Source organism: Calidris pugnax, unplaced genomic scaffold (assembly GCF_001431845.1).
Source record: "Calidris pugnax isolate Ruff unplaced genomic scaffold, ASM143184v1 scaffold52, whole genome shotgun sequence".
Lineage (NCBI taxonomy): Eukaryota > Metazoa > Chordata > Aves > Charadriiformes > Scolopacidae > Calidris > Calidris pugnax.
Window position 1 is genome coordinate 5,307,156 of NW_015090811.1, and position 26,320 is coordinate 5,333,475.

General features: G+C 42.5%; 3 protein-coding genes across 3 annotated transcripts; 2 read left to right on the plus strand and 1 right to left on the minus strand.

The window, feature by feature from the left end:
- Positions 1 to 3,609: 3,609 nt before the first annotated feature.
- Positions 3,610 to 13,975, plus strand: ACTL6A (actin like 6A). Its single transcript, XM_014938871.1, has 14 exons — positions 3,610 to 3,733; positions 4,625 to 4,701; positions 4,895 to 5,069; positions 5,451 to 5,551; positions 6,917 to 7,014; positions 7,664 to 7,758; positions 7,992 to 8,098; positions 8,186 to 8,275; positions 8,457 to 8,518; positions 8,843 to 8,957; positions 9,381 to 9,461; positions 10,394 to 10,489; positions 11,583 to 11,669; positions 12,700 to 13,975. Exons 1-14 carry the CDS (start codon positions 3,709 to 3,711, stop codon positions 12,778 to 12,780), a joined length of 1,290 nt encoding a protein of 429 aa, XP_014794357.1. The 5' UTR covers positions 3,610 to 3,708; the 3' UTR covers positions 12,781 to 13,975.
- A 2,241-nt stretch (positions 13,976 to 16,216) lies between these two features.
- MRPL47 (mitochondrial ribosomal protein L47) lies at positions 16,217 to 21,518 on the minus strand. The gene is made up of 7 exons (XM_014938867.1): positions 21,396 to 21,518; positions 20,658 to 20,803; positions 19,825 to 19,885; positions 19,450 to 19,546; positions 18,116 to 18,246; positions 16,892 to 16,987; positions 16,217 to 16,484 (listed from the first exon to the last, which is right to left on the minus strand). Exons 1-7 carry the CDS (start codon positions 21,479 to 21,481, stop codon positions 16,367 to 16,369), a joined length of 735 nt encoding a protein of 244 aa, XP_014794353.1. The 5' UTR covers positions 21,482 to 21,518; the 3' UTR covers positions 16,217 to 16,366.
- A 79-nt stretch (positions 21,519 to 21,597) lies between these two features.
- On the plus strand, positions 21,598 to 26,070 carry NDUFB5 (NADH:ubiquinone oxidoreductase subunit B5). The gene is made up of 6 exons (XM_014938868.1): positions 21,598 to 21,749; positions 22,606 to 22,694; positions 23,197 to 23,263; positions 24,030 to 24,091; positions 24,909 to 25,015; positions 25,810 to 26,070. The coding sequence occupies exons 1-6, from the start codon at positions 21,623 to 21,625 to the stop codon at positions 25,928 to 25,930; spliced, it is 573 nt and encodes a 190-aa protein (XP_014794354.1). The 5' UTR covers positions 21,598 to 21,622; the 3' UTR covers positions 25,931 to 26,070.
- The last annotated feature ends 250 nt before the right edge of the window (positions 26,071 to 26,320 follow it).

The window sequence follows — 26,320 nt, forward strand, 5'->3', positions numbered from 1 at the left end:
TGAAGTTTAACATTTAATTTGTGTTCTAGCTCTCACTCTGCAGGACGAGGATGATAACGTATTTATACTCTTTGCATCCTTGTAAGGAAGGGAAGTATTAAAATTGACAAAGTACCCAAGCACTTTAGCAAATAAAGTGGAAAGTTGAAAGGTCATACAAAGTTCTCGAGTGAATGAGTATTAATATTTAATAATCAATATTTTTTCCTTTTCATCATCATCTACAGATGCTTTTTTTAGTTCACATAAACATTTAAGACTTCTTCTGAAAATAAGAAAAATAAAACCTTTAACACACATTTTGCAATCAAGAAACAAGGAGGAACACAGACATTATGAATAACCCATTGTATATCTACACCTACAACTCCTGCCAAGATACTATGGCAGCCAATATGGGAGCCTAGATAAAATACATTCATTGTTTCTATCTACTTTGATTTTATAATCCTTGCTTCTGAGTAAACTAGGCAAAATATTTAAAAAAAAACAAACAAACAAAAGTATTTGTGTACGTTATGGCAAAACTCGAGATTTCACCTGTGCTTATGCAAACATAGGATAAATTCCAGAATTCACTGAAATAATCCTAGATTTATGTCTCTCTAAGCAAGGTTGCTGAAAAAAAGATGCCTGGAGTCTATTTCTCTTGTGCATTGAACTTTGTAGGGTTATTACCCTGCTGTAAAGCAAAGTCACTGTAAAATGTTATCACACCTCAGTGATGATGTTCTACACACTTTCCACTGATGCAAATACCTACAGAAGTGCAAGGCAGAGAAAAGCAAGTCATAGACAGTTGTCGGTCTAAATTTCCTTCCCCATATCCTCCAGGCTTCTTCAGGATTATATAGATTTGCTTTATTTCCTTATGCTTGTCAAATCCCAAGGCTCCTTGACACAGGTATGATTTTCAGTGCATGTTACCTTGCAGTTCCTCCTCTTGGTCTCCATCAGCCACTGGAGCAGCAGAGATGAGTCAGGTCTCCACGCCTCACACAGCCACGGCACACATCTGCTGATGGCATCACCAGGAATCCCTCTGTGTTGAAGAAATAAGGAAGAAAAAATAAAGCATCACAATGCTGTGTTTGTTTCTGGCTTGCAGATCAATCCTAAGCAGCTCTCGTGCAGAGAGCAGGATCTGGCTTAAAGAATCAATTATCAGTTATCAATACAATGAACAATTACTACAACAATAATGTAAGTACAAGCAGGAGCTAAATGAAGATTATCTAGCATTGTAATTCCAAATTTTCTCAACTGCTTTTCCCATCTGCAATTAATTCCTCCTCCTCCTCCAACAACTCTACCTTGAGTATTAGTGCCACATACTGGAAATCATGGTAACACATTAACTTTAAAAGATCTCATAGGACAAAATTGAGGTGCACTGACTTTATGAGGTATAGTTAGTGAAACAGCAGTGTTTATATTTACCTTCCTAATGCTAGCATCTATATTTTGTAGTTGTATTATGATACATGTAAAAACTTCAAATTTCTTAATTACATGATAAAAATATGAAGTTTCCTCATTAAAGAAACTGAGAATCAAAATGTGTGTCAAATTAAATTCCTGCCCTTGAGATAGTAAGTCCAATCACCTCCTGATATTCTCATAATTGTCATAATTGTGCTTAAAAAAAACCACCCAACTGGTTGTTCCCTTACTGTTGGATTTTAATATTTTTCCTATGTTCTGATGCAGGATGAAACTTAATGGGGGACTGCCACTCACCAGCCTAACATTAACAGTAGCATCTTGGGAGCTGTAGCCCAAACACACACATCTAGGCTGCTTTTCTCCTTCACTAGCACAAAGCTTGCTGGAATTTGTAATAATCTGTTCCATTCACAACAGCTTTACAAACTTCCTTAATAAAATTACTGGGTGCACCAAATGTAAATATTTTCTCTCTTCTTGCCTCACTGATTAAATTAAGCGTAAATAAGGAGATACAACTGAAACGTAAGCCACAACTTAGAAAAAAACAAAGCTTTGTAGGAATCTCTGAACTCTATCAAAATAAGACAAAGCGAGACCCATAGCACTAAATTTTGTCTTAGGGTGAAAATATACCAAACACTTTTTAATTATTTACAGTCCAATAATTAATTGCTATTAAGATCAATCATTATGCTATCTAACACTTCGGAGGTAAATGTAAAAAATCAAATGCTATTCTCTTATGCTGACTAATCACTTGGAGATCCTTGCTACAGTATTAAAGAAATAAGCTATATATTTTATGTGAATTTGAAAAGAACACTCATGATTATACTAGTCCATACACAAAACTCCCCCGCCCCTCAAAAAAAAACCCCAAACCAGCTCATATAGGAATTCAACAAGGTGCACACCAGAAATTGCACTTTAAGCCAATTCCCCCATTCTCCAGTTAGAATTTTCTCTGAAGCTCCGGTTATGCCTGAGGTCTCTTTCTTTTGTTTCCTTTAATTCCTGCAACTTTATCGTTCCCCCTCTCTGGCTGTTCTGGCTGAATACCAAGTTTGGCTGAGAACTCTGATGCCAAACAAGGCAATCTGAAATCCTAATTGCAAGCTCAATGGCCAAACGGGTAGCTGAGCTGGCAAATTAGAACTGCCAACCACCCAGCTCGCCTCAGGGATCAAGGTCTGAGGTGCAAAGGAGTGCCCCAAGTGAGAAAGGAACACCACAAGGCCGGGTAAACATGTTTTATTCTCGGTGGAATCACAGAATGCGTACGATGATAAGACTTTAAATATGTTTTATTCTCGGTGGAATCACAGAATGCTGTGGAGTTGGAAGGGACCTCTGGAGATCATCTAGTCCAACCCCCTGCCAGAGCAGGTCCCACAGGAACGTGTCCAGGTGGGTTTGAATGTCTCCAGAGATGGAGACTCCACCATCTCTCTGGGCAGCCTCTTCCAGGGCTCTGCCACCCTCACAGGAAAGAAGTTGGTGGAACTTCTTATGTTCAAGTTTGTGCTTGTGACCTCTTGTCCTGTCCCTGGGCACCACTGAAAAAAGACTGGCCCCATCCTCCTGACACCCACCCTTTAAGTATTTATAGGTATTGATCAGATCCCCCCTCAGTCTTCTCTTCTCCAGACTAAAAAGACCCAAGTCCCTTGGCCTCTCCTTGTAAGGGAGATGCTCCAGGCCCCTCATCATCTTTGAAGCCCCAAGAAGAGCCCAGAGGAGCAGTGACAGCAGCAGGGAAAGGGCCCAGCCGCAGTAACCACATCCCACAGCAGCCCCTTTCCACTCACCCCACTCCTCCCTACCCCCTCAGGCAGCAGCAAGCCCACCCCAAGAATCCTCAAGCTTCCTTTCTCTACCTCAGCAGCCTTCCCCTTCACCCTCCCCACCTCATCGCTCCGCCCGGACCCCTCGGGCCCGCTCCTCACACCTCCCGCCTCGCCACTCCTCTCCTCACACCGCCACTCCCGCGCACCGCACCCGCGCCTGCTAGCCTGCCTGCTTGCCCGCCCTCCGCTTCCTGCTACGTGATTGGCTATCCGCGGCACGGCCCCGCCTCCCACCGGTCGCGATTGGCCCTAGTGCCGAGCGGCGAGGGCTATTATTGGCGGCGAGGCGGCGGCCTGCGAGGTTAGGTTGAGCGCTGGCGGGCCAGAGGGACGGAGGTGCTATTGTTGCCGGGTCGCCGAGAAGAGGAGCCGGCGGGCGGCGGGGCCGGGGAGCGCGGGCCCAGCGGCAGCCATGAGCGGCGGCGTGTACGGGGGAGGTGAGTCCGGCGCCGCCGCGCTTGCCCGTTCCCTTCCCCCCCTCACCCCGCGACCGTTGAGCGCGGCTCCGTCCCATGAGGCGGCGCGTGCGAGCCTCCCCCGGGGGCGCTTCCCGCCTCCCGCCGCTCCCTCAGGCCCTGGGCGACTTAAAGAAGGGGGGGGCCGCGGCCCGCCTCTCCCGGAGCCCTCCCGGTCCTTCCGCAGCACGCGTGAGGAAGAGGAGGCAGCAGGCCTTGTTTATATCCCTCCCGGCTCCCTCCGGAGACGGGCCGAGCCCCGGGCGTGGGTTGAATTGGTGCCGGTTGCCCCCGAGGGACCCCCCCGCGCTGTGGGGTGTCGTTCCCTCACGGGGCGCTTCTCCCCCCCACCCCTACCCCCGCCGTGAGGAGCGGGGTCCGGGTGCTTTGTCTTAGGCTTTGGTTTTCCTGGGGGTGCGCAGAGCCCCCTCAGCGAGGGTCGGGGCCCACAGGGCTGAGGTGGTGTTAGGTCCTCACTGAGGGAATTGGCCTTTCGAAGCCCACCTTGCTAATTTCCCCCCCCTCGGGAGGTCTGGGCTCCCCTGGATCCGGGTGACTGTGAAGTCAGCGCTTTTTTGAAAGTTTTGTCTTCTAATGTGTTTAGATGCAACAGTGTGGTCCCTCTTCTGGTAAAATTCCCCCTTAACTTATGCTAAAGGAATGTTTTAAATTAAATTAAAGCCTATTAAAGCCCATCTGCACCCTTCTAATAGCTCTCTGGTAACTGGAGTTCTGAACAGAATTTCTTCTTGCCTTGGAAAAGATGTTTTGACTTGCTTTTCTTCTTTTGCAAGCAAACCGGGCAGGGAAAGGTCAGGGTTGTAGTAGAGTGTAATAACTGTTCACTATCCCTTTTGTTAACAATCTTTTCAGATGAAGTTGGGGCTCTTGTTTTTGACATCGGCTCGTACACAGTGAGAGCAGGCTATGCAGGAGAGGACTGTCCAAAGGTGAGAATCTGTGCCACTCAGTGGAAATAAAACATGAATTTAAGCCTTAGATCTTGTGTGTTAGTTACGAGCTTGCAGAATATGCCGGGTTTTGTTCTGGCTGTATTTTATAAGGAAAGCTCTGAATTTGAGTGAAAAAAAAACATCCCAAACTTTAATAATTCTCATATACTCCTTACCTTTTGCCTTACAGGTTGATTTTCCAACAGCCATCGGTGTGGTGCTAGAAAGGGATAATGGCAGCACTCTCATGGAGATCGATGGTGACAAAGGCAAACAAGGAGGCCCAACTTACTACATAGACACCAATGTCCTGAGAGTTCCGAGGGAGAACATGGAGGCCATTTCACCTTTAAAAAATGGAATGAGTATGGTGCTCTGTCTTTTTTTTCTACCTGTTTTTAACATAGCATTGCTGGGCCACAAAAAGTCATAGCTTTCATGTAAGCAAATGGTATGTGTGGTAACAGGAGCCGTAAGAACGGATACCTGAGTTACAAATTGAATGAAGTATAGTTGGTTTACAGAGTTAGGGGACTTTCAGCATAATTATTGAAATGTAATGATGGCGATGCTTACAGAGAAGAGAACTCTGCAAAGCTTTTAGGGGAGACATGTGTCATCCAAGGACAGCTTTTGACTAAGGACCTCTACGCAATTAAAAAAAAATCATTGGAAAACCTTTATGTATTTATGAAATGGGATGAATCTTAGAAGTAACTCCTCTACTCACTTCCATGTTGTTACAGTTGAAGACTGGGATAGTTTCCAGGCAATTTTGGATCACACTTACAAGATGCATATTAAATCTGAAGCAAGTTTGCATCCTGTCCTTATGTCCGAAGCACCGGTGAGTAAAAGCGGCTTTCCATTTTGAAAACTCTTAACTGTGTCTTCTTGCTGACTCTACAGATATTGGTCTTGGGCGAGTCTGACATTTGCTTGTAGCTTACGAGTGTTAAAACTTAACTACAGGAATAATAATTTTGAAGTACTTTGCCAGGTTCTGAAAAGTAATCTGTTTAAGAAACACGTCTAAAAAAGAGAACAATTTGAAGTTGTATTAGAATTTATTTACGATGTACTATTGCTTTTCACTTACCAAAAAAAAATTCAAAATTAAAGACAAAAATGTCTCACTTTACTGCCTAGAATAAAAGCAAGAAGATATTTTGATGTCTTCATATGTATTAAAGTACATGTAATAAAATGTCATTGAAAATCTGTCGCTTCATTCAGCCTTGCAACTAATATTACATGATAGAATAATTTTTATAATGGAGAAGTTTTTCTGTCTTCGTTTCTGTATCGGCCCTGTAAGGTAACTGAAGTGGGTGAATACGAATTTCTGGGAAAACACGTGGACAAGGTTTCTGTCATTTAATAGTGCTCAGTCTTTGAAGGGCGGATCTTAAAGTCAGAATACAAAAGGCAGATATGCCAATATGCCATACAAAAGTTATGCCTATCTTTAACAAAATCTTATGAGAAGGATTTTCTTTTTCATTATTCCCTTGCGTTGAATTGTAGCTTGTGGAATATGGATGAATTTGCAATGGTTCTTTCATGTTTGATGACTCAGTGGGTGTCTATTCTGAATAGAAGGTCCCATTAGCGTTCTCCTTACAGAACTAATCTTACTTTTAACTTATTGGCTTGAAAAAAACTTGACGTTTTCAGTAATGTGTAGAATAATTGATATATATCCTGGCTTAATTGCAAGTGTAGTAGAACTGTAGGAAGATACCTTGAAAACAGGAAAATCTGGATTTATTTTTCTTTCAACTGGGCAAGTTATTTCATGTATCTTTCCCCTTGTAAAATGGGCCTGTTACTTGTTTTAGAAAGTTTTTGGAGAGACGGATACTGGAAGAGTTGTAGAAGTGTAAAGAAATCTTTGTTGTAACAGTAAAAGGCTTTTGCCCTTGATTTTCGGAAGTCTTTCTATATATTTCAGTCAATACTACTTTAATTCTGTGTGATAGATGAGCATTAATGTATTTTAGTAGAAATGGAATAAAAAGTTTCTAAAGAAGTAAATTAGTAGAAATCTGTGTATAAAGTTTTGATATGCTTTGGAATGGTAGCTATAATAATTCCAATTATTTCCTTATTAGGTTAACATTCTTTTAGTGTGCTGTGATGATCCTCAGGATAAACATTTCTTGCTTCTGGTCATTTATTTGTGGTTTGGTGTATTTTTTTTTTCTTCTAGTGGAATACTAGAGCAAAGCGTGAAAAACTGACTGAACTGATGTTTGAACACTACAACATCCCTGCTTTTTTCCTGTGTAAAACCGCTGTCCTGACAGCGTATCCTTTGCAATGTTTCACTGCTGTCCCTGGAAATGACAGTAAACTTATTCTAGGCAATTCCTACTATAACAGCATGTCTAACTTCTTTCAAATTAATTTTTCTATAAACACCTAAGGAGGGAGTAAACTAATTCTGTTTCTGAGATTTAGAGCGCAGTTTTGAAGTTCTCCCAATCTGTTTTCCTTGAAGGCACTGTCTCTTATTTTTTTTTTCCCCCCCTGTTGCATGCCATGGGTAAGATTACAGACCTGAAATGGTGTTTGTCCTGACTGCTAAATACAGTAGTTAGAGCTTGAAGTTCCTGTAGCCTTAAGATGAACATTTGTAATTAATTTAAACTAATGACATGTTTCAGCTTCAGAGTCCAAATTGGCTATCCTTAGAGCTTACTGTGTGGTATTGACTTGAAGTCTCACCTTTGTACGTCCAAAGCTCGAGGGAGTTCACAGACAGAAGTTAAAAATCATTCTCTCTATGAGGTGGTCACTTCACAGAAAGAAGATTTGACTGGAAAACAGCAAATCCTTTTGTAGAGCCAATGAAAAACACATCGGGGTCTTCAGTCCTAGTTATGCTCTTAATTGCATGGCACTATTTTTTTCCTATGGAGAAAATGACAATATTTTCCTTAATCATTTTGGTTAGTTTTGCTAATGGAAGATCTACAGGTCTCATTTTGGATAGCGGAGCAACGCACACCACTGCTATTCCAGTGCATGATGGATATGTACTTCAGCAAGGTAAAAACTTGTGTTGATAACAGCATTGTGTTATCAAGTTTTTTTCCTGCTTTTTCACAGATTTAGAAACAACAAAACTATCCCCTTAAATATGGAAAAAAAAAACCCCTAATGGTGTTCACTGACAAGTAGTTTATTGGGAGAGTTTATTCATGATTTCAGGGCTTTCTAGGTTGGTGGGGGGGTGGTGGTGTTTTATTTTTCTACTTTTTTTATTTTTTTCTTTCTTTTAGGTATTGTAAAATCACCACTTGCAGGAGACTTTATTACTATGCAGTGCCGGGAATTGTTTCAGGAAATGAATATAGAGATAATTCCTCCATATATGATTGCTTCAAAGGTGGGAAAATAACATTTTATTTAGTAAGTGCTTGCTTGGAGAGAGGGTTAAATGGTTCACTGACGGTCACGTTTCCTGCAATCTCAGGAAGCAGTCCGTGAGGGGTCACCAGCAAATTGGAAGAGAAAAGAGAAGTTACCTCAGGTCACTAGGTCTTGGCACAACTACATGTGTAATGTAAGTAGGTTATTTCTCCCACCCTCAAACTCCCCTAGGCATCCCATAAAGAGGTTTTGTTTGCAAGTATATCAGGTTTCCTTCTTGAAAAACTAGAAAATCTTAAAGTTGGTATCAATTCTATAAAGTCTACCACCTGAAGACTGAAATTCCTATAACCGTGTTATTCTTAACTCTGTAGTGTGTCATTCAGGACTTCCAAGCTTCTGTCCTCCAAGTATCGGATTCAACCTATGATGAACAGTATGTCACTGTCTTTTTCTTCTCATAAAATCAATTACTGGTTGTGTGGGGGGTGCTTAGCCTGTTTACTGCTGTTGGCTGAGTTTATTAGAGAAGTTTTTAGATTAAATCTGTTTATTTCTGAAAGCAGAAATACAGTCTACATCCAGGTGATAGACTTTCGATAGTATTTATTGTGATGTCGCGCATCTTGGAATTAAGTATAAAACTAAGGCATATCAATCACAATATTCCCAGTTGAAGTTTTGGTTTCTAATGCCACTTAGACAGCTTAACATCCTGTTTATGTTGCACTAATATGTGACTTTTTGACGAATGCTCCAGGGTGGCAGCACAGATGCCAACAGTTCATTACGAGTTCCCCAACGGTTATAACTGTGACTTTGGTGCTGAGCGTCTGAAAATTCCTGAGGGATTGTTTGACCCTTCTAATGTAAAGGTAAAATAACTGTGATGTGTAGGCTTTAAATTACTAGATGATCCCATGCCTTCCTTTTGCATGATGTTCTTAATTTCATGGTTTTAATTGGAAGGCTTTAAATTACTAGATTATCCCGTGCCTTACTTTTGCATGATGTTCTTAATTTCATGGTTTGTATGTGCATATTTACACTGCGTGGTTCTCTTGGGGGTACAGTTTCCCTGTGCTGTTTTAGGGCTGGGGGAGCAAAGGACAAAAATTTAGTTTAAACCGGGTGGTGATGACCTGAATGGGAAAACAGGGTTTGGGTTTGCTTTTTTCCTTCCCTAAAAAATGCTTAACTCTCTCTCTAGTAATATTTGTAAACTCAGCTCATTCAGGGCTTCTCTGTGCCTTGCTCTTTTGAAGTGATGATATGTAGATTACTAATTTTAATTCTAGGGTTTATCTGGTAACACGATGTTGGGTGTGAGCCACGTTGTCACAACAAGCGTTGGAATGTGTGATATAGACATCAGGCCGGTAAGTGTTAGTCAGACATGTTTTATTTTAAGGCATAGATATTTTTGGGGGGGACTAGAACACTGGTGATGAAGAAATGTGGATTTTCTTGGATGATGATAAACACATTAGAATAATTCTCTAAGTATTACATATTTGTATATAGGAGCATGTAGTACTACTGTTTTGTCTTACAAAATCCTAAATCAGGATTTGTTACTTTTAATCAGTGTTTCTACCTGTAAGTAAGTAGCTAGTTTCCAGATTTTGTGGCTGGCATTGCATAATATGCATTGGATTGGCTTCAGATGAGTGTTTTATTTTCGTAAGTTGGAGTTTTTGGATGTGACAGATATACCAAAATTCCATATGATTGGTTATGTCTAGAGAGTAGAGAAGGAAGAAAAAGAGGTTTTAAAGGAAAACTCTTTTTAAAACTATGTTCTGACTTTCTCAGGTGTCAATTTGAAAATATTTGAGTTTGATACGAACTGCATGGGGGTTGTTTGAAGATTTTTTTTTTTTCCTCTTGGCTGATGTATCAGGCTGGCTGAGCAGGGCCAGGCTGTGTGTTGTGTTCACCAACTGCAGCATTAGTGAGACTGAGGACTGCTGCAGTGCTCTGGGGTTTTCCTTTATCTGTAAGGAAACCAACAGCTCAGGTACAAGAGGTATCTGTAGGTGTAGGGTTCTCTACTATAGAAAATATTCTGTGAAATCATTTAGAATCACTAATTGCATAGGTTCTGTCTTCCTTGAACAGTTTAAGCTGTCTTCAAATATTTTTCAAGTGATGAAAAAAAATAATTTGATTGGGAGAGGCAATACTGTTGGCATCAAGTATTATTGCTGTTGATATGTGTGCGTGAATGCTGTTGCTCTCTGCTCTGGGGAAGGGTTGATTTCAGAATGATTTCAGAGTTAATATTGTAGGTCACTTACTCTCTTTCTAGGGCCTCTATGGCAGCGTGATTGTAGCAGGAGGAAACACTCTAATCCAGAGTTTCACAGACAGATTGAACAGAGAGCTGTCTCAGAAAACTCCACCGGTAAAACAACTCTTTAAATTGCTGCATTGAGGAACTTATCATTTTGCTTTTCTGCCATATAAATACATGAGCATGTTTCATAGCCTTGGCTCTGTTAGAAGTCTCTTCAGCTGCTGGGTTCCTGTGGGGAAAGAAATCTCTTCCTTTTCTAAAGGAAAGAAAGAAGTCTTGAAAAGTTCTTCTAGGAAATGAATTCCAGCAGTTGTATTATAACTGCTTCCTTCATGTTTGACTTATCCCTTCCTGCTTTCAGATTGTGATTTTAAGTTCTGCAGTTGTCCCTAAGCAACAGTCACTATTTCCCTTGATGGCCTCTGCTGAACTCCTGCTGACTAATTTGAGGCACATTCAGTCATTCTGCCCAAGGTCTTGTCACTTCCTCTCGGGAATTGTTCTTCCTGGACTCTACAGACAACTCAACTTACTCATAGATAAAACCTGGTCATTTAACATACTTGTATTTTTTTATCACTTAATGTGAAAGAAAGTATTAATACCTTGTTCTTGAGAGCACACAGAGCTTATGGTATTTCTTGAATATTCATATTCATGAAAAAATGTTCTACTTGTAGCAACTCTGAAATCATGAGTGTTATGAGAAACAGAAAGGTAGTTACTCACTGCTGCTTAGAATAGCTGGGGAGGAACCCGCTGGAATTCAAAGATTTTTACTGCTACGAGGCATTTTGAAAGCAAAAGGAATGAATGGGTCCAAAAAGGACTAGATGGATGAAGTTCAGCACTGTTAGACACTTTAGTCCTAGAGCATGTTTTAAGTAGCTGAGTGTTAGAGATGACAATTTACGTTGCATATTATATATATACTGTATTATTGCTCTCTACCTGCCCTATTTCTAGCCTTAAGCATTTCCTGCTGCTCCCTGTTGGGAGACAAGGTAGAAGCCACATGGGCTCTACTCGATTCTAAGCACAGGGCAGATGAGCATTATTACAAGTTTAATAAAATTGACATTTTTCACCTGCATGTTGGTATGTACACCCAGTTCCTTATGCTGTCTGTCTCCTGTCGCTAAAGGTCACCCACCTACAATTTCTCTGATTCTTCTTTTGTTTTACCTTCTCTTCCCTCCAGAGCATGCGCCTGAAGTTGATAGCCAACAACACAACGGTGGAGCGGAGGTTCAGCTCGTGGATCGGTGGCTCAATTTTGGCTTCTTTGGTGAGTAAGCAGTTCTGTCACCCCAAAATTGCCACGTGAGTATGTGGTGCAGAGTTTGTGCTACCACAGCAATCATAATCTTCTCTATCCTCGTGGTGAGGTGGAGAGAATCTATTTAAAAAAAGACAACATGAGCACTTTCATTCAAAAACAACTTGCCTCATTAAATAACTTGCCTCCTGGGGAGGAGTAACTCCCTGCACCAGTGCAGGTTGGGGGTGACCTGCTGGAGAGCAGCTCTGAGGAAAAAGACCTGGGAGTCCTGGTGGACAACAGGATGGCCATGAGCCAGCAATGGGCCCTTGTGGCCAAGAAGGCCAATGGCATCCTGGGAGGCATCAGGAAGAGTGTGAGCAGCAGGTGGAGGGAGGTCATCCTGCCCCTCTGCTCTGCCCTGGGGAGGTCCCATCTGGAGCACTGGGTCCAGTTCTGGGCTCCCCAGTTCAAGGACAGGGAACTGCTGGAGAGGGTGCAGCAGAGGGCTACAGAGATGAGGGGCCTGGAGCATCTCTCTGATGAAAAGCTGAGGGACTTGGGTCTTTTTAGTCTGGAGAAGACTGAGGGGGGACCTGATCAACACCTATAAATACTTACAGGGTGGGTGTCAGGAGGATGGGGCCAGTCTTTTTTCAGTGGTGCCCAGGGACAGGACAAGAGGTCATGGGCACAAGCTTGAACATAAGTTCCACCTAAACATGAGGAGGAACCTCTTTCCTGTGAGGGTGGCAGAGCCCTGGCAGAGGCTGCCCAGGGAGGTGGTGGAGTCTCCTTCTCTGGAGACATTCAAACCCACCTGGACACGTTCCTGTGGGACCTGCTCTGGGTGGCCCTGCTCTGGCAGGGGGTTGGACTGGGTGATCTCCAGAGGTCCCTTCCAACCCCATAGCATTCTGTGATTCTGTGATGTAAAGACTGGTTTGTTTTTTCCTCCTTTTAAAAGCTAATTGTGTTTCACTTAACCTTCATTTGTTTTCTGATTTATTTTTTTTAATCATGTGTTTTGCTGTTTTTGGTTTTTTTTTTTTTGTAGGGCACTTTCCAACAGATGTGGATTTCTAAACAAGAATATGAAGAAGGAGGGAAACAGTGTGTAGAAAGAAAATGTCCTTAGACCTCTGACTGCTGCCGGCTGCCCGCTCAGCGCTCCTTCTGTCTCATAGCTTTAGCAGACTCAGGAACGGGATGGACTCTTTTTTTGTAGAAAGTTTATATTGGATTTTTTGCATAATTCAAGTTCCATTTTAACAAACCTTAGAAATTTTTGAGAGACCTAATTGGTACTATCATAGAAAAAGGCTGTTTACATCCCTTGTAAAGCAATAATTCATGTAACAAGCATTTTATAATTTTGTATAAATGTCTATTTTTCTCTAGTATCTTTTTCCTGGGAACAGCTTTACAATTTAGCAAATAGCTAGAGGCATAACCTTACAAATGCCCCTGCAAATTTATTAAAAATCTCTTGTCTACTTTCGTATATTAGTCTTCCTTGCTGGTACTTTGGCCTTAAATCACTCTTATTTCTCTCTTAAAAAAAATAAAATTTGGTCTTTATATTTGAGCAACGTTGTGAGTACTTGGAGAGAAAGTTACTCTTTGTTTTATAAATGGAAAGTTTGTATTTAGTAATTACTGTGAAGTGACTGAGATGGGTGTAACTTTCACTCTCTGGTGAAAGTGTTACAGTCCATGGAGTGAATGTTCTATGAAGTGCTGGTTTGCTTATTTCTTGCTCTGGAGCAATTCCATTTCCATAAAGCATTTCAGTGCTTTCCACCTGATCTCTAAGAATGTATTTAATGCCTTTGTGATGTAGGTGAGAAGCAAAACGTGTTCGAGCCAGGGCAGTTGAGGTGAAGAACGGTCTCTCCAGGAGGAGGAGCATAGTCCTAGAAGAGCTCAGGATGTGGCTTGGCCTTTTCCAGGGAGCTGGAGCTGGAGGGGACAGTCACCACGTGTTTATTGTCCCTCAGCCAACTCATCCCAGGGTCAGTAAGTGCCCGCGTTTGGTGCGGGGAGCGTGCTCAGGGGCAGAGGGAGGAGGAGGAGAAGCTGTGGAGATGCAGCTCTGTGGTGCTGTTAAGCTTTGCTTTCCAACTGTGTCGTGTTCTCTACTGGGACACAACAAAGTTTTGCTCCCTAAAAGCCATGGAAAACCAAATAGCATTTAACTGATTTAAAAAAAAAACCCAAGTTTGAACAATACTGCTGTATTTTTTGCATCCTAAGACCTTGTGGGTAAATAACGAGGCCTCTAGTTGAAAAGAGTTTCACGTTACCTCCAAATAAAATAATTTATCAAAACAGCCTGGTTGTGTCCTATCGTGAAAAGCATTCGTTTGCTCTTGAGACAAAGTTGCTTGCTCTATATTTTCCTAGATCTAGATTTTCAGTTCTAGTAGATTTCTACTGACAAACTGCTTTTCTCTCACAAAATGGCACCTGATCTCTAAGAATGTATTTAATGCCTTTGTGATGTAGGTGAGAAGCAAAACGTGTTCGAGCCAGGGCAGTTGAGGTGAAGAACGGTCTCTCCAGGAGGAGGAGCTTAGTCCTAGAAGAGCTCAGGATGTGGCTTGGCCTTTTCCAGGGAGCTGGAGCTGGAGGGGACAGTCACCACGTGTTTATTGTCCCTCAGCCAACTCATCCCAGGGTCAGTAAGTGCCTGCGTTTGGTGCGGGGAGCGTGCTCAGGGGCAGAGGGAGGAGGAGGAGAAGCTGTGGAGATGCAGCTCTGTGGTGCTGTTAAGCTTTGCTTTCCAACTGTGTCGTGTTCTCTACTGGGACACAACAAAGTTTTGCTCCCTAAAAGCCATGGAAAACCAAATAGCATTTAACTGATTTAAAAAAAAACCCCAAGTTTGAACAATACTGCTGTATTTTTTGCATCCTAAGACCTTGTGGGTAAATAACGAGGCCTCTAGTTGAAAAGAGTTTCACGTTACCTCCAAATAAAATAATTTATCAAAACAGCCTGGTTGTGTCCTATCGTGAAAAGCATTCGTTTGCTCTTGAGACAAAGTTGCTTGCTCTACATTTTCCTAGATCTAGATTTTCAGTTCTAGTAGATTTCTACTGACAAACTGCTTTTCTCTCACAAAATGAGGCAAACTGAAGTCAGCTACAAGAGGTGAGGTACTTCAGTTTGTGTTCATGCAGAGTGTGGAACCTCAACTGAACTGGTACCTTAGCTCTCCTCAGTAATGCTCTATAAAGTTACTGTGGCATCAGGGAAGTACTGAGTGTCCAGGCAGCTTGTAGGCAAACTGAAGTCAGCTACAAGAGGTGAGGTACTTCAGTTTGTGTTCATGCAGAGTGTGGAACCTCAACTGAACTCATACCTCAGCTCTCCTCAGTAATGCTCTATAAAGTTACTGTAACATCAGTGAAGTACTAAGAGTGTTCAGGCAGCTTGTAGCTCTAAGTGAAGACAGAAAGTAGGCTTTTTTGCTTTTTCTTTTGGTTGGGACTATGCATTTAAAGCTTTCCTTCTGTGTCATGTGCTTAGGTTTCATTATGGCTCATCAACTGGCATCAGGGAAGTACTGAGTGTCCAGGCAGCTTGTAGATCTAAGTGAAGACAAAGTAGGCTTTTTTTGCTTTTTCTTTTGTTTGGGACTATGCATTTTAAGCTTTCTTTCTGTGTCGTGTGCTTAGGTTTCATTATGGCTCATCAACTTTTATCTTCTGTGTATCTTAAAAGAACTGCAGTCGGGTGGCAGTAGCTGTGAGTGTTGCAGCACCATAGGGAGAGCGAAAGACTTTCTGGGGTTTTCTCACCACTGCAAAGAGTTTGTGTAAGAAGTGGGTATTTTGTGTGCTGCAGAGGAGTAACTGAAGGTCAAGATGATGGAGATAAGTGCATCTATCTCCTACAGTTTTGGTTCCCTTGGAGTTTCCAGTGGTTTATCAGATTATATTGTAGCACTGAAAGATCAGTAACTTTATTCTAAGTTTCTACACAACCTCATCTGAAGGTTAAAAGCTTTCCAGCACTGAGAGCCCAGTGACTTTATTCTAACACAACCTCATCTGAAGGTTAAAAGCTTTCAGGAAGTAGGTGGTGACCATCAACTGACCACAGTAGCAGCACTTTTCTACTTCAATTTCAAATTGTTTCTAGTTTACTTTGCACACTGCAAAAAAGCATGGCACAAAATTTGAATTTTATATCTAGAAATGCAGGTATAAAGACTGCATTGTTGAAAGGTTCCACACTAAATATTTCACCACTTTTTAACAAACAGACTTAAAGCAGGGAAGAAGTTCCTTGTGGGAAAATACACCCTTTGGTTTCTTATGCTTTTATGCACAAAGCACACGTAACTTGGGTGATCATCGGGCTCTCATTTTTCTGTCTGGTTTTAATGCATATTTGTTAACCAGATCAATATTATCCCTACACTTAACTCTTTCATTTGGCACTTACTCGCTGCTTGTCACTGTTAATGATGTACATCTCATGTTTATAACAGCTGGTTAATACACCATTTTTCAAATGTTTCTAGGAACAACCGTTAGGATTAATTTGAGTTAATGCACCAAAACTGCTTTTGTAATTCCAGACCATAAATTTAATTTAGGTCAAATGCAGGATTAAAAAAAAAAGAAACAAAAGATGGAGACTGAGGAACACTCAGTTGTTTGCTGCTTTCAGAATCTGTTTTGTGTTCTGGTCACAAAGGTATTTCCAGCACGTTACTGGCTCTGAGATTTCACAGCGAGGTGAGGGAACTTCCTTTCCAAGACCTTCTGCCTTGTCTTCTCCAGGTTTTGCCTCCTTGCCCTTCTACGTAAAGATTTTTCAAGCCTGAGCCTGAAATAAAGAAGTCGGTGTGGTTAATTTCTGGGGAGCTTGTAACAGCCTGAATGAGCTCCCCCCACCCCAGTCAAATAGAGGCTCCCAATAATTAAGAACTTCTGTATTTTCAATATGCAAAAATAATTTTTTTTTTTTTCTGCTGCTTTTGAGCTCTACAGAAATTCAGCCTCTGGAAGGATTTCAGGCTGACCCTAAAGCTATTTTTACAGTGCACCTTCACAGATAACTAAGATGGGCAGAGCAAAAAAAGAAAGAGAGCAAGGTGTAACTAAAAAGCCTTGTTTTCAGCCTATTAGCTGCAAATACAAGATTACTACTATTTTTACCCTGCAAAGGAATAAGGAAGACTGAGGAACAAATTAGAAGGTAACTGTCAATGTCAAAAAACACTTTTTTTTTACCTGATGAAGCGATTCACGTGAGGTAAGTAATAGAATTTCCTCTTTTTGTATTTTTTATTCAAGTACCATGGTATTGGCCATTCCTTGTAACTGTACCTGTTAAAGAAAGAGAAAAGGGATTATAGAACATGTATTTTTGTCTTCATTCTTGGATTCTACCAGTTAAACCTGGTTACAGCAGGGTGATAAAGTGGTCTGATGGGTAGATTACAGAATTTGGATATTTACTTTCAGCTCTGGCTTGGTTTGTAACTACACCTCATCGCTGCAGGTAGACCTGTAGAAACTGGGCTTGCTTTAAGAACTGTTTGAAGGGAAGGCCCAGTATAGATAAAGATTCTTTAAAGTTATATTTTTAAAGTTACTCCTTTGTAAGAAAACTTTCAAAAGCTTATTTGAACAAACTGTGTAAAGAGAGCTTCTTTGGGGACAGGGTTTCCATGCAGAAGGAGGTGTGAGGAAGCCTTACCCAAAGGCTTGTATCAAGTGGTTGGTGCATTTAGTACCCTGCTGATTTTTATTTAATGGGTAAACAAAAGGATAACAACTGAAAAATCACCATCGTAATAGTGTGGTAACCTGTTGTCTGTACTGTTCCTGCAGAGCTGAATGCTGTAATTAGTGCTTCAGATACCAGTAGGATGAGGATAAAATAGGTTAATGAAATAGCAGGTCCTGCCAGAGCCTTCAGCATCATCGCCTGAAATTACAGACTGCTGAAAGTATCCAGACAATAAATCATTCTAAAGGTAGAAGTTTCTAAGTTAAATAAGACTACGTAGGAAATTCCAAGGGCTGTTTAGGTGGTCTCAGGCAGTGATTTGGGTGGTTGTCCCCCAGTTTGTGGGTTTTGCATTATAACTAGGGAAACTGGGATAGTTCAACTGGAACAGCAGTCCCTGGTTTGTTCATGTGTTACAGAACAGCTACAGTAACTGACATCCCCCTCCTGCAGAAACCATATTAGTTGCATGGAACTGATTTTGTTATAATTACTGGTTGAGTTTGCCACTGAATTATTTAGCAACAATTATAACCACATTGAAAAAAAAAACAAAACAAAACACAAAACTAAACAAAAAAAACCTCAAGAACCTTAATGCTGACTAGAAAACATGTTTCTTTTTATACATCCTTTCTTGATTAGATAAGGGTTTTCTGATAAAAAGAGATACCACATGAAGAATTCACATGTATGAAACAAAAAGCTCCCTTTTTCCCTACCAGTAGGTGCGTCCCAAGAAGTCGTGTCTCCACTCCCCAGGTACTGGTTTCTCGTGGCCCGTTTGCAAAAGCCTCAAAGCAATTTCTCTTTCTCTGACAACCAAGTCTATATTTTTCATAGATTTTGTTACCTGGAAATAGGAAATAGTTTTAGGATGGGCCAAAAAAAAACCCAATGCTGACAGTTTAAGTGATATCTAAAGTCTGGTCACAGCCTCAGCGATGCCCGTTGCCCACACAGGAGGCACCTTGACCTAAGTTTGACACTTGAGGTGATGGTTTTTAGTAACACACATTACATGTGGCAACATATTAAATGCTCTGGGAAGCTGCTAGAGCTAATTTTAATATGCAGATTGTTGCATTTTGTCTCCATTTACTAGTCCTTGATTCTACTTTTCTTGTGCTTTAGCCAGAACCGAACAAGCGGTTAGTGAGAATGGACTTTTTGAAGCACTGGGACCACCCGCTTCAGTTCCCTCCCAAAACCAGTTCCTCTGGGATTCGTAGTTGCTGAGTATGGAAGTGTGGGTGGGACTAAGAAAATGCTGTTCAGAAACAGTGAAAAAGTGAAAATAAATAAAAAAAAAATAATAAAAAAATCCGCATCTGACACAATGCAGAGATCGTAATATCGCTGCAGATGTGATGGCAAGTAACAGTTCAATGATTAATGATACAAAGAAATTGAGGGGAGCACTGTAAAGGTCAGACTCTTCCCAAATTCACTGGATAAATAGGGGCTATTTTAACAAAACTTTATATAGATATAGAATACATTTTTATATAAAATAAATCCCAGCTGGATTATTTAGCTGGCCAGTGAAGGTGTAAATTTCCATCTGTGAGACATAAGCACAGAGATGGCAGCTGATTTATAAGTAAATGAAGTTTTCAATGATACTGAAGAAATAATTTAATGAATGAGTGGCAGAATCACAACAATGCAAAAGAAATAGGGGACAACAAAAACAAGGGCAGCAGCAAACTAAAAGACACAAGTTTGGAGAAGATGGTGTCAGGCAAGAAGCTGGTAACAGTTAAAAGATTTAAAAAAAAGTTTGTGAGGAAGTCTCTAGAAATCCTCTAGTGCAGTGCCAGAGCATGAAAATTGCAAAATTTCTTAGTATTATAAAATTAATATTAAAATTTCTTAGTATTATATAGCAGGTGGAGAGGCCTTTCCCACCGCATTGCTTGAGCACTGTGTTTGTGCTTATACTAAAACCAGGCAATTAATTTTAAAAATGGTCTTTAACGAGTTTACAAACACTTCACCTTTCACTCAGCAGTTTCACCTGGAGTTATATTTTTTGCTAATACAAAACATTTACCTTTTCTAATCGTTCTGGGCTGGGCATAGGCTTGAGCTGGCGTTTTGATTCTTGCTCTAAAGTTAGCAGCATGTTTTTTTCCTTCAGTAGGACATACCTAGATCAGAAAGCACAGGACTTCAGAAATAACTTCTAGACTTGTGGGCAATTATTCACTCGCTCCCCTGCTGGATAGAGAGAGCACAGTTGTCCAACCTATATAATTCCATATCCCATACCCGTCAGCTTCATATAAAACAGCAAAAATACTGAAAATACAGGAGAAAAGCCAGCAGAGGGAAGCTGCTGTTTCCTGGCTGTTAAGTTTCTTAGCCACGTTTTAATAAAGTGGGCAGAGCTGCTTGGAAAGAAACTACTTCACTAAAACTTACTTACCAAAGTTTGTGTAAGTCTTCACTGCTCTTGCCCCTTAGCTGCTTTATGTTCCATGCATCCCCTGTAAGAAAAACAACAAGAAATATAAATTTAATAGGACAAAGTTCTCTTATTCTGAAAAAAAACCAAAACATGAGCAGGCTCAGCTGACTCAACAGAACAAGGATCACTTAAAAAAAAATACTACCTCTTGAAAAAACTCTCCTTGTAGATATTCAGCTTTGCTTTAAATATATGAATAGATTCAAAAGGCAAATACATACAGTGTTAAAGGCTGAGCACAAAGAAAGCTGTAAGATGAATCTTTACGTTGCAATATTACCACAGAATCTTAATGGTTGGAAAGGACCTTGACATACAGTGTTTGTTAAAGGCTGAGCACAGAGAAAGCTTTAAGATGAGTTTTTACGTTGTGATATTACCAAAGAATCTTAATGGTTGGAAAGGACCTCTGAGATCATTGTGTCCAACCAAATATCCTCCCCTGGTACCGTGTATTTCATCTCTTCTGTGGAACACTCTCACTTAAGAGCAAGGCAGAGGGCTTACAGCAAAATATTTTGCTGCATAATAGCTATTTGCTTTCCTAAGTCACAGAAAAAAAATAAAATTTACAGATGTAAAAAGCACAAGTACATGTATGTAAGTATAAAAGTATTATGTAGCTATTTTCCTAAGTCACAGAAAAAAATAAAATTTACAGACATAAAAAGCACAAGTACGTGTATGTAAGTATAAAAGTATTATGTAGCTATGAATAGTTTCTCTAGTGGAAAAGACTAGGTTGGGTTTCAGCTCAGAAATCACTGTCAGAAATGCTAAACAGAACTCACCTGACTTCACTGTTTTTTCTCCCCAGTTTCTCGGATCATCAAAAAACTCCTCCAGGCCTTTCCGAGGCAGAGTAGTGTGCACAGACCTCAGCTGGCGGAGGGGCTCAGCCTTCTCTGGGTTCTTGGGGAGTAGGTTCTGGGTCAATCTGCATAAAAAATTAAGGGGACATTAGATATGAAACATTAGATAGATAGATATGAGAAGAAAAGAAACGTTTGGTTAAAGGAGGGAGTTTCCTTTGTTCCTAAAGGCAGCTGAAGGCCCCACAGACCGGCGAATACCACGGTCTAGGGGGCGAAGATGTGAGCTCAGCTCTTCATAAAATGTCACTTAATAAAACGTGTCACAGCGTTGCTTCCTCCTCTACCCTCTGTTTATCGTTTCTCCACAATCAGGGATAAATAACCATTTGAAAATTAAAAGAAAGAGTAAGTTTGAGCTACGCTGTGCATAAATCTCCTCCTGCACTGGCTTTAACTAAACGGCAAAAGCTATAGACGCGGAATAAACACCAAAACCCTCACGCCGCACATGAGGACCGCAGAGGGCACCCCCTCACGCCGCCTTTCCGCGCCTCTCCGCGCCCCCTCAGGGCACAACCCGCCCCGCGGCCCTGCCCGCTGGGCCACACACCCGGCCGACGCGGGGGCAAGGCCTCTACGGGCGGCTTTCCTCCCCTAGGGAACCCGCTACGGCCCGGTTTACCGAGCCCCGGCCTCTCCCGCCCCGGTGCTCACCCGGGGAGCCCGCCCGCCGCCGAGCCCAGCCGCAGGGCGCCCGTGAGGCGCCGGCACAGGGCGGCCATCCCCACGGCGGCCGCCATTGCCGCCGGCCGCCCTACCCACAATGCCCTGCACCGGAAGGAGGGTCTGCCCTTCTCTAAGATGGCGGCCGCTTAGCTTCACCTTGGGGCGTAGAGAGGGCGCCGCCGGCCCCGCCTCCCTACCCCCCGCCAGTTCCAGCCATGGCGGCCATGAGCCTGCTGCTGCGGGCAGCGGCGGCCTGGGGAGCGCGGCGGGCGGCCAGCGGCGCGGCGGGCGGCGTTCGTCTCCCCTGGCTCGCTGGGGCCGCCCGCCTCCCCGGCACCGTCGGTAGGACCTCGGTGGCGGCGGCGGGAGTGAGGGGGGAGCGGGTGTGCTAGGGGAGAGGTGACCTTGGGGAGCGGAGGAGCGGGCGGCGGCTGAGGAGGACCCCGCCGAGGAGAGGGGGGTCCCCGGTTGAGGAGAGGAGGGGACGCTGGCTGAGGAGAACGATCCTCCTGAGGAGAGGGGGGACCCCGGCTGAGGAGAAGGACCTCCCTGAGGAGAGGGGGAGTCCCGGCTGAGGAGAAGGACCTCGGCCGAGGAGAGGAGGGGTCTCCGGCTGAGGAGAGAGGGGCATCCCTGGCTGAGTAGGAGAATCTCCGGCTGAGGGGATGGGGGTCCCCGACCGAGAAGGACCCTGGCTGAGGAGAGGGGGGGTCCCCGGCTGAGGAGAAGGACCACACTGAGGAGCAGGAGCCCCCTGAGGAGAAGGGGGATCCCGGCTGAGGGGTGCTCGCCTCAGGGGGTGCAATGGGTGTCTCCCATTTCTCTGAGAAACTGTCAGTTCTTGGGCAGAAGGTGGATGGAATTGGTGGGAGGCCGAGCTTCCCACCGTGCTAACCTGCAAATTGACTCGGATAACGACGTTCTGTCACTTATTTGTGGGGACTTGCAGGTAGAAATAGATCTTGTGCCCACAGTTAGAAGAAAAATAGGTTTGTTTTAGCAAAGTGGGAAATTAGTTCTGTCGGGCTTTTAGGAACATTGATTTCCTCTGGAAGACCAGCTCGTAACTCCTCAGCCGCTGTTCTGTGTTGCTTTTTGCTTTTCCCCACGTGTGTTGTTGACCTTATCCTGGCACAATCACCAAAGGGAGAAAAAAAACCCCACCATAATGCTTTGGTTCCATTTGGTCAATTTCCAGCTCCTGTACGACACAGCAGCGGCCATGGGAAGAAAATGTTTATTATCAAGGCCACGAGTTTTTATGATACTCGATTTCTCAACTTGTTGGTGAGTTAAGACCAAATTTATTACATTCAATATAACGCATCCCTTACAAATGGTGTAAGAGTGTTTTAAGTACAATTTTGTCTGTTGTTTACGTGACAGCACCTAAAACATGGTTGGTACTGTTCACATAAACGAGAATTTCCACCCCCCTCCTAAAGAATTTTTTTGTCCTACGTTGTAAGTTCAGGGGCAGATGAAGTAAAAAGATCCACGATTGGTGAAGCAGCAGAGACTGTGATGGGTGCTTAAATTAACGCTGCAGTAGCGTTCTTAAATGATATATCTGGGGTCATATATGCGTAACCTACAAACACTTTCCACTCCACCCTCGTTTTTCAGACGTATTGTGTTACTCTTCTGCTGGGTTTTTCCCCTCAGTTATTTAAACCGCTAAGACCAGAGATTAGACTGGGGAAGCCCGACCTGCGCTTGACCTCTAAAAAGCCACGTTTCAGATAAAGACTTGCCTGTATTATTTTTTTGCTTTTTATCCCCTCTACAGAGATTCTATATATTTCTGACGGGAATACCAGTGGCGCTGTTCATAACGTACGTCAACGTCTTCATCGGTGAGTGCTCTCTCGTGACTAAGCTAAGTACAAAGTCAAAAATTTATTAAACGGAAACTAAGGGGGCTGGGTGAAAAAAGAGACATCTTTTAAGGCTCGCTCTTCAGAAGACCATGAAATAAGCCTAACCATTGTGATAACACTGTATAAGTACATAGAAGATCTTCCCAGTATTTTCATTTTTCTGTAGTTGTTGCTTTTTTCTTCAAAAAAAGCTTTCCACACTTTTAAAAATATGTAAAAATCCCATCTTTTGAGAGTCTTTGCAACACCTGTGAGCTTTGGCCAAAAAGCCAAAATTCTGCTTGGCAATATGTGTTTTAAATCTACTACTGCAATAATACGGAATTAATTTAATAGAGAAATTATTGGCCAAAATCCCAAAATTCTGCTTAACAATGTGTTTTAAATCTACTACTGTAATAATACGGAATTAATTTAATAGAGAAATTAGGAAACATCCATGCTTTCAGCTTATATCCTTTACAGGGCATTTCTGTGGACTTGATTTTATTTATTTCTTCTGCGTAGCTGCTAATTTCACCCTTTTGTTGTGTGGCTTAAAGCCTATGGATTAGATACACGCAGTATTGAGGGAAACGTCTGGAAAAATCACAAGTCCGATTTTTCTGAATAGAGCTGAGATTGAGGGCTGAAGTACTCTCCACATAAAATAATGATCTTTTCCTGATGTGAAAGACAGAATAGAAGCTACTTAAAAAAATAATACTTGAATGACATGTTCCTCCCTTCTTTTCCTTGTCAGGTGAAGCTGAACTTGCGGAGATTCCTGAAGGCTATGTTCCAGAGTACTGGGAATACTACAAGGTGAGTGAAATGCGTAAAAGGGTGGCATGTTGTGGACAGCTTTCCTCTTCACAGAATCACAGCATGCTGTGGGGACCTCTGGAGATCATCTAGTCCCGCGTAAAAGGGTGGCATGTTATGGATGGCCTTCCTCTTCACAGCATCACAGAGTGCTGTGGGGTTGGAAGGGACCTCTGGAGATCATCTAGTCCAACCCCCCCTACCAGAGCAGGTCCACCCAGAGCAGGTCCCACAGGAATGTGTCCAGGTGGGGTTCGAAACTCCACCACCTCCCTGGGCAGCCTCTTCCAGGGCTCTGCCACCCTCACAGGAAAGAAGTTCCTCCTCATGTTTAGATGGAAAGACTGGCCCCATCGTTTGTGCCCGTGACCTCTTGTCCCTGGGCACCACTGAAAAAAGACTGGCCCCATCCTCATGATGTCCACCCTTTAAGTGTTCACAGGTGTTGATCAGATCCTCCCTCAGTCTTGTTCACAGGTGTTGATCAGATTCCCCCTTAGTCTTCTCCAGACTAAAAAGACCCAAGTCCCTCAGCCTTTCCTCATCAGAGAGATGTTCTAGGCTGCTCATCATCTTGATAGCCTTCTGCTGTCCCCTTTCCAGCAATTCCCTGCCCATCTTGAACTGGGGAGCCCAGAACTGGACACTCTTGATGGTATTTTGGGGAGTAAAATGTGAGGAGTACACTAGTGAGGATGGCCACATCCCTGCCAGTGGGTGTCAGTGCAGTAGAACTGGGAACATGAAATATCATTTAGTTACAATGACCTTTCTACTTGGAAATTGGGTGAATAATCTCTGCTTTTGCATTTTCCAGCACCCTATAAGTCGCTGGATAGCTCGTTACTTCCTTGACCCCCCTGAAAAGCACTATGAGAAACAGATGGCTTTGCTTGACATCGAAGCGAGGAAAACTGAGCTGAGGTACGTTACATTGTTGAGGGTTTTAAAATCCAGATACGGACTGTAGCTGAGAGGGACGGTCTGGTAAAACAACAAACAGCATCTCTTCAAAAGGGTTCATATCCAGAAAGGTGTCTTTAGCTCTGTCTTCCTGAACCAGGAAACGGACAGCTTTTGGCCTCTGCTAAGCATCTCTTCTAAAGGGTTCATATCCAGAAAGCTCTGTCTTCCTGACTCAGGAAACGGACAGCTTTTGGCCTCTGCTAATGCTCATGGCTTAATTGAGTAGCTAAATGAGAGATGACAGGACTCGTGTTCCTTGCTGCTGTTGGAGACGTTGTGGGCAGGAACCACACTGTTGTACTGAGTTCATTGTGCACTCAGAGGAAACTGTGGTGGTAGAAGACAGTCCGAGTTCCACGAACTGCTGCTGATGGGACCACAACAGCAGAGCTCCTTCTGCCATCACGTTTACTTCTGATTTTTTTGCTCCTATATTTTTTTTTTAGTTGAAAGCTATATCAAAATAGTCTAGCCCCTTACTAAGTGAGACCCTGTGACAGAACTCCTGCAAGTATTTTTATTACTCTCTTGTGAGACAACTTGAAAAAAATTGAAAGAGAGAGATGCAACAGCTCATGCTTTAGCCAAAATCTTCCTATTTTGGTATTGCCCGTGGTTCAGTAGTATTTATAAAGCGTAGATGCTAAACTCCGGGCTGCTGTCAGTAATGCCCTGATGTTAAACATTGATATATGTATGATCAAAGCTAATAAACCTGCACTGACTGTGTCTGTTGCTTTTGTTTTTTCCAGGCTGACGGAGCTGGAGGCGCGCAGGCTGATGAGGCACAGGGGGGATGGACCTTGGTATCATTACGAAACACCTGACAAAAACCTTGTTGACAATTCTATGAAATCCACACCTGACAATTAAACAGTTTTGTGGGGGTATGCATGGTCTTAAGCGCATACCAACAAATTGTGCCTGAGCTATAGAATATGTACATCCTGCTGTTTTACTGACTGCAGTGAATAAAAATAAACAACATTTGCGTTGATTGCAATAATTTGAAAGAAGCCGTGTGGCAGTTCATCTCAGCTGTTCAAGTTGTTAATCAGAAAAAATGCCTTACCTCAGGTGCCAACAATTACTCTTCCCCAGAACATCAATGTAGAATGGACTTTGTGACCTGACAGATGTGAAACAATTTGGTAATATTAGTCTTCATCACATGATTTCTAGTATTTAACGTTTTAAATGAAAAGTACAGGAAACTGCAAGGCTTTGTTCTTTCACAGTGCCTTGTGGAAAATGAACAAAGAA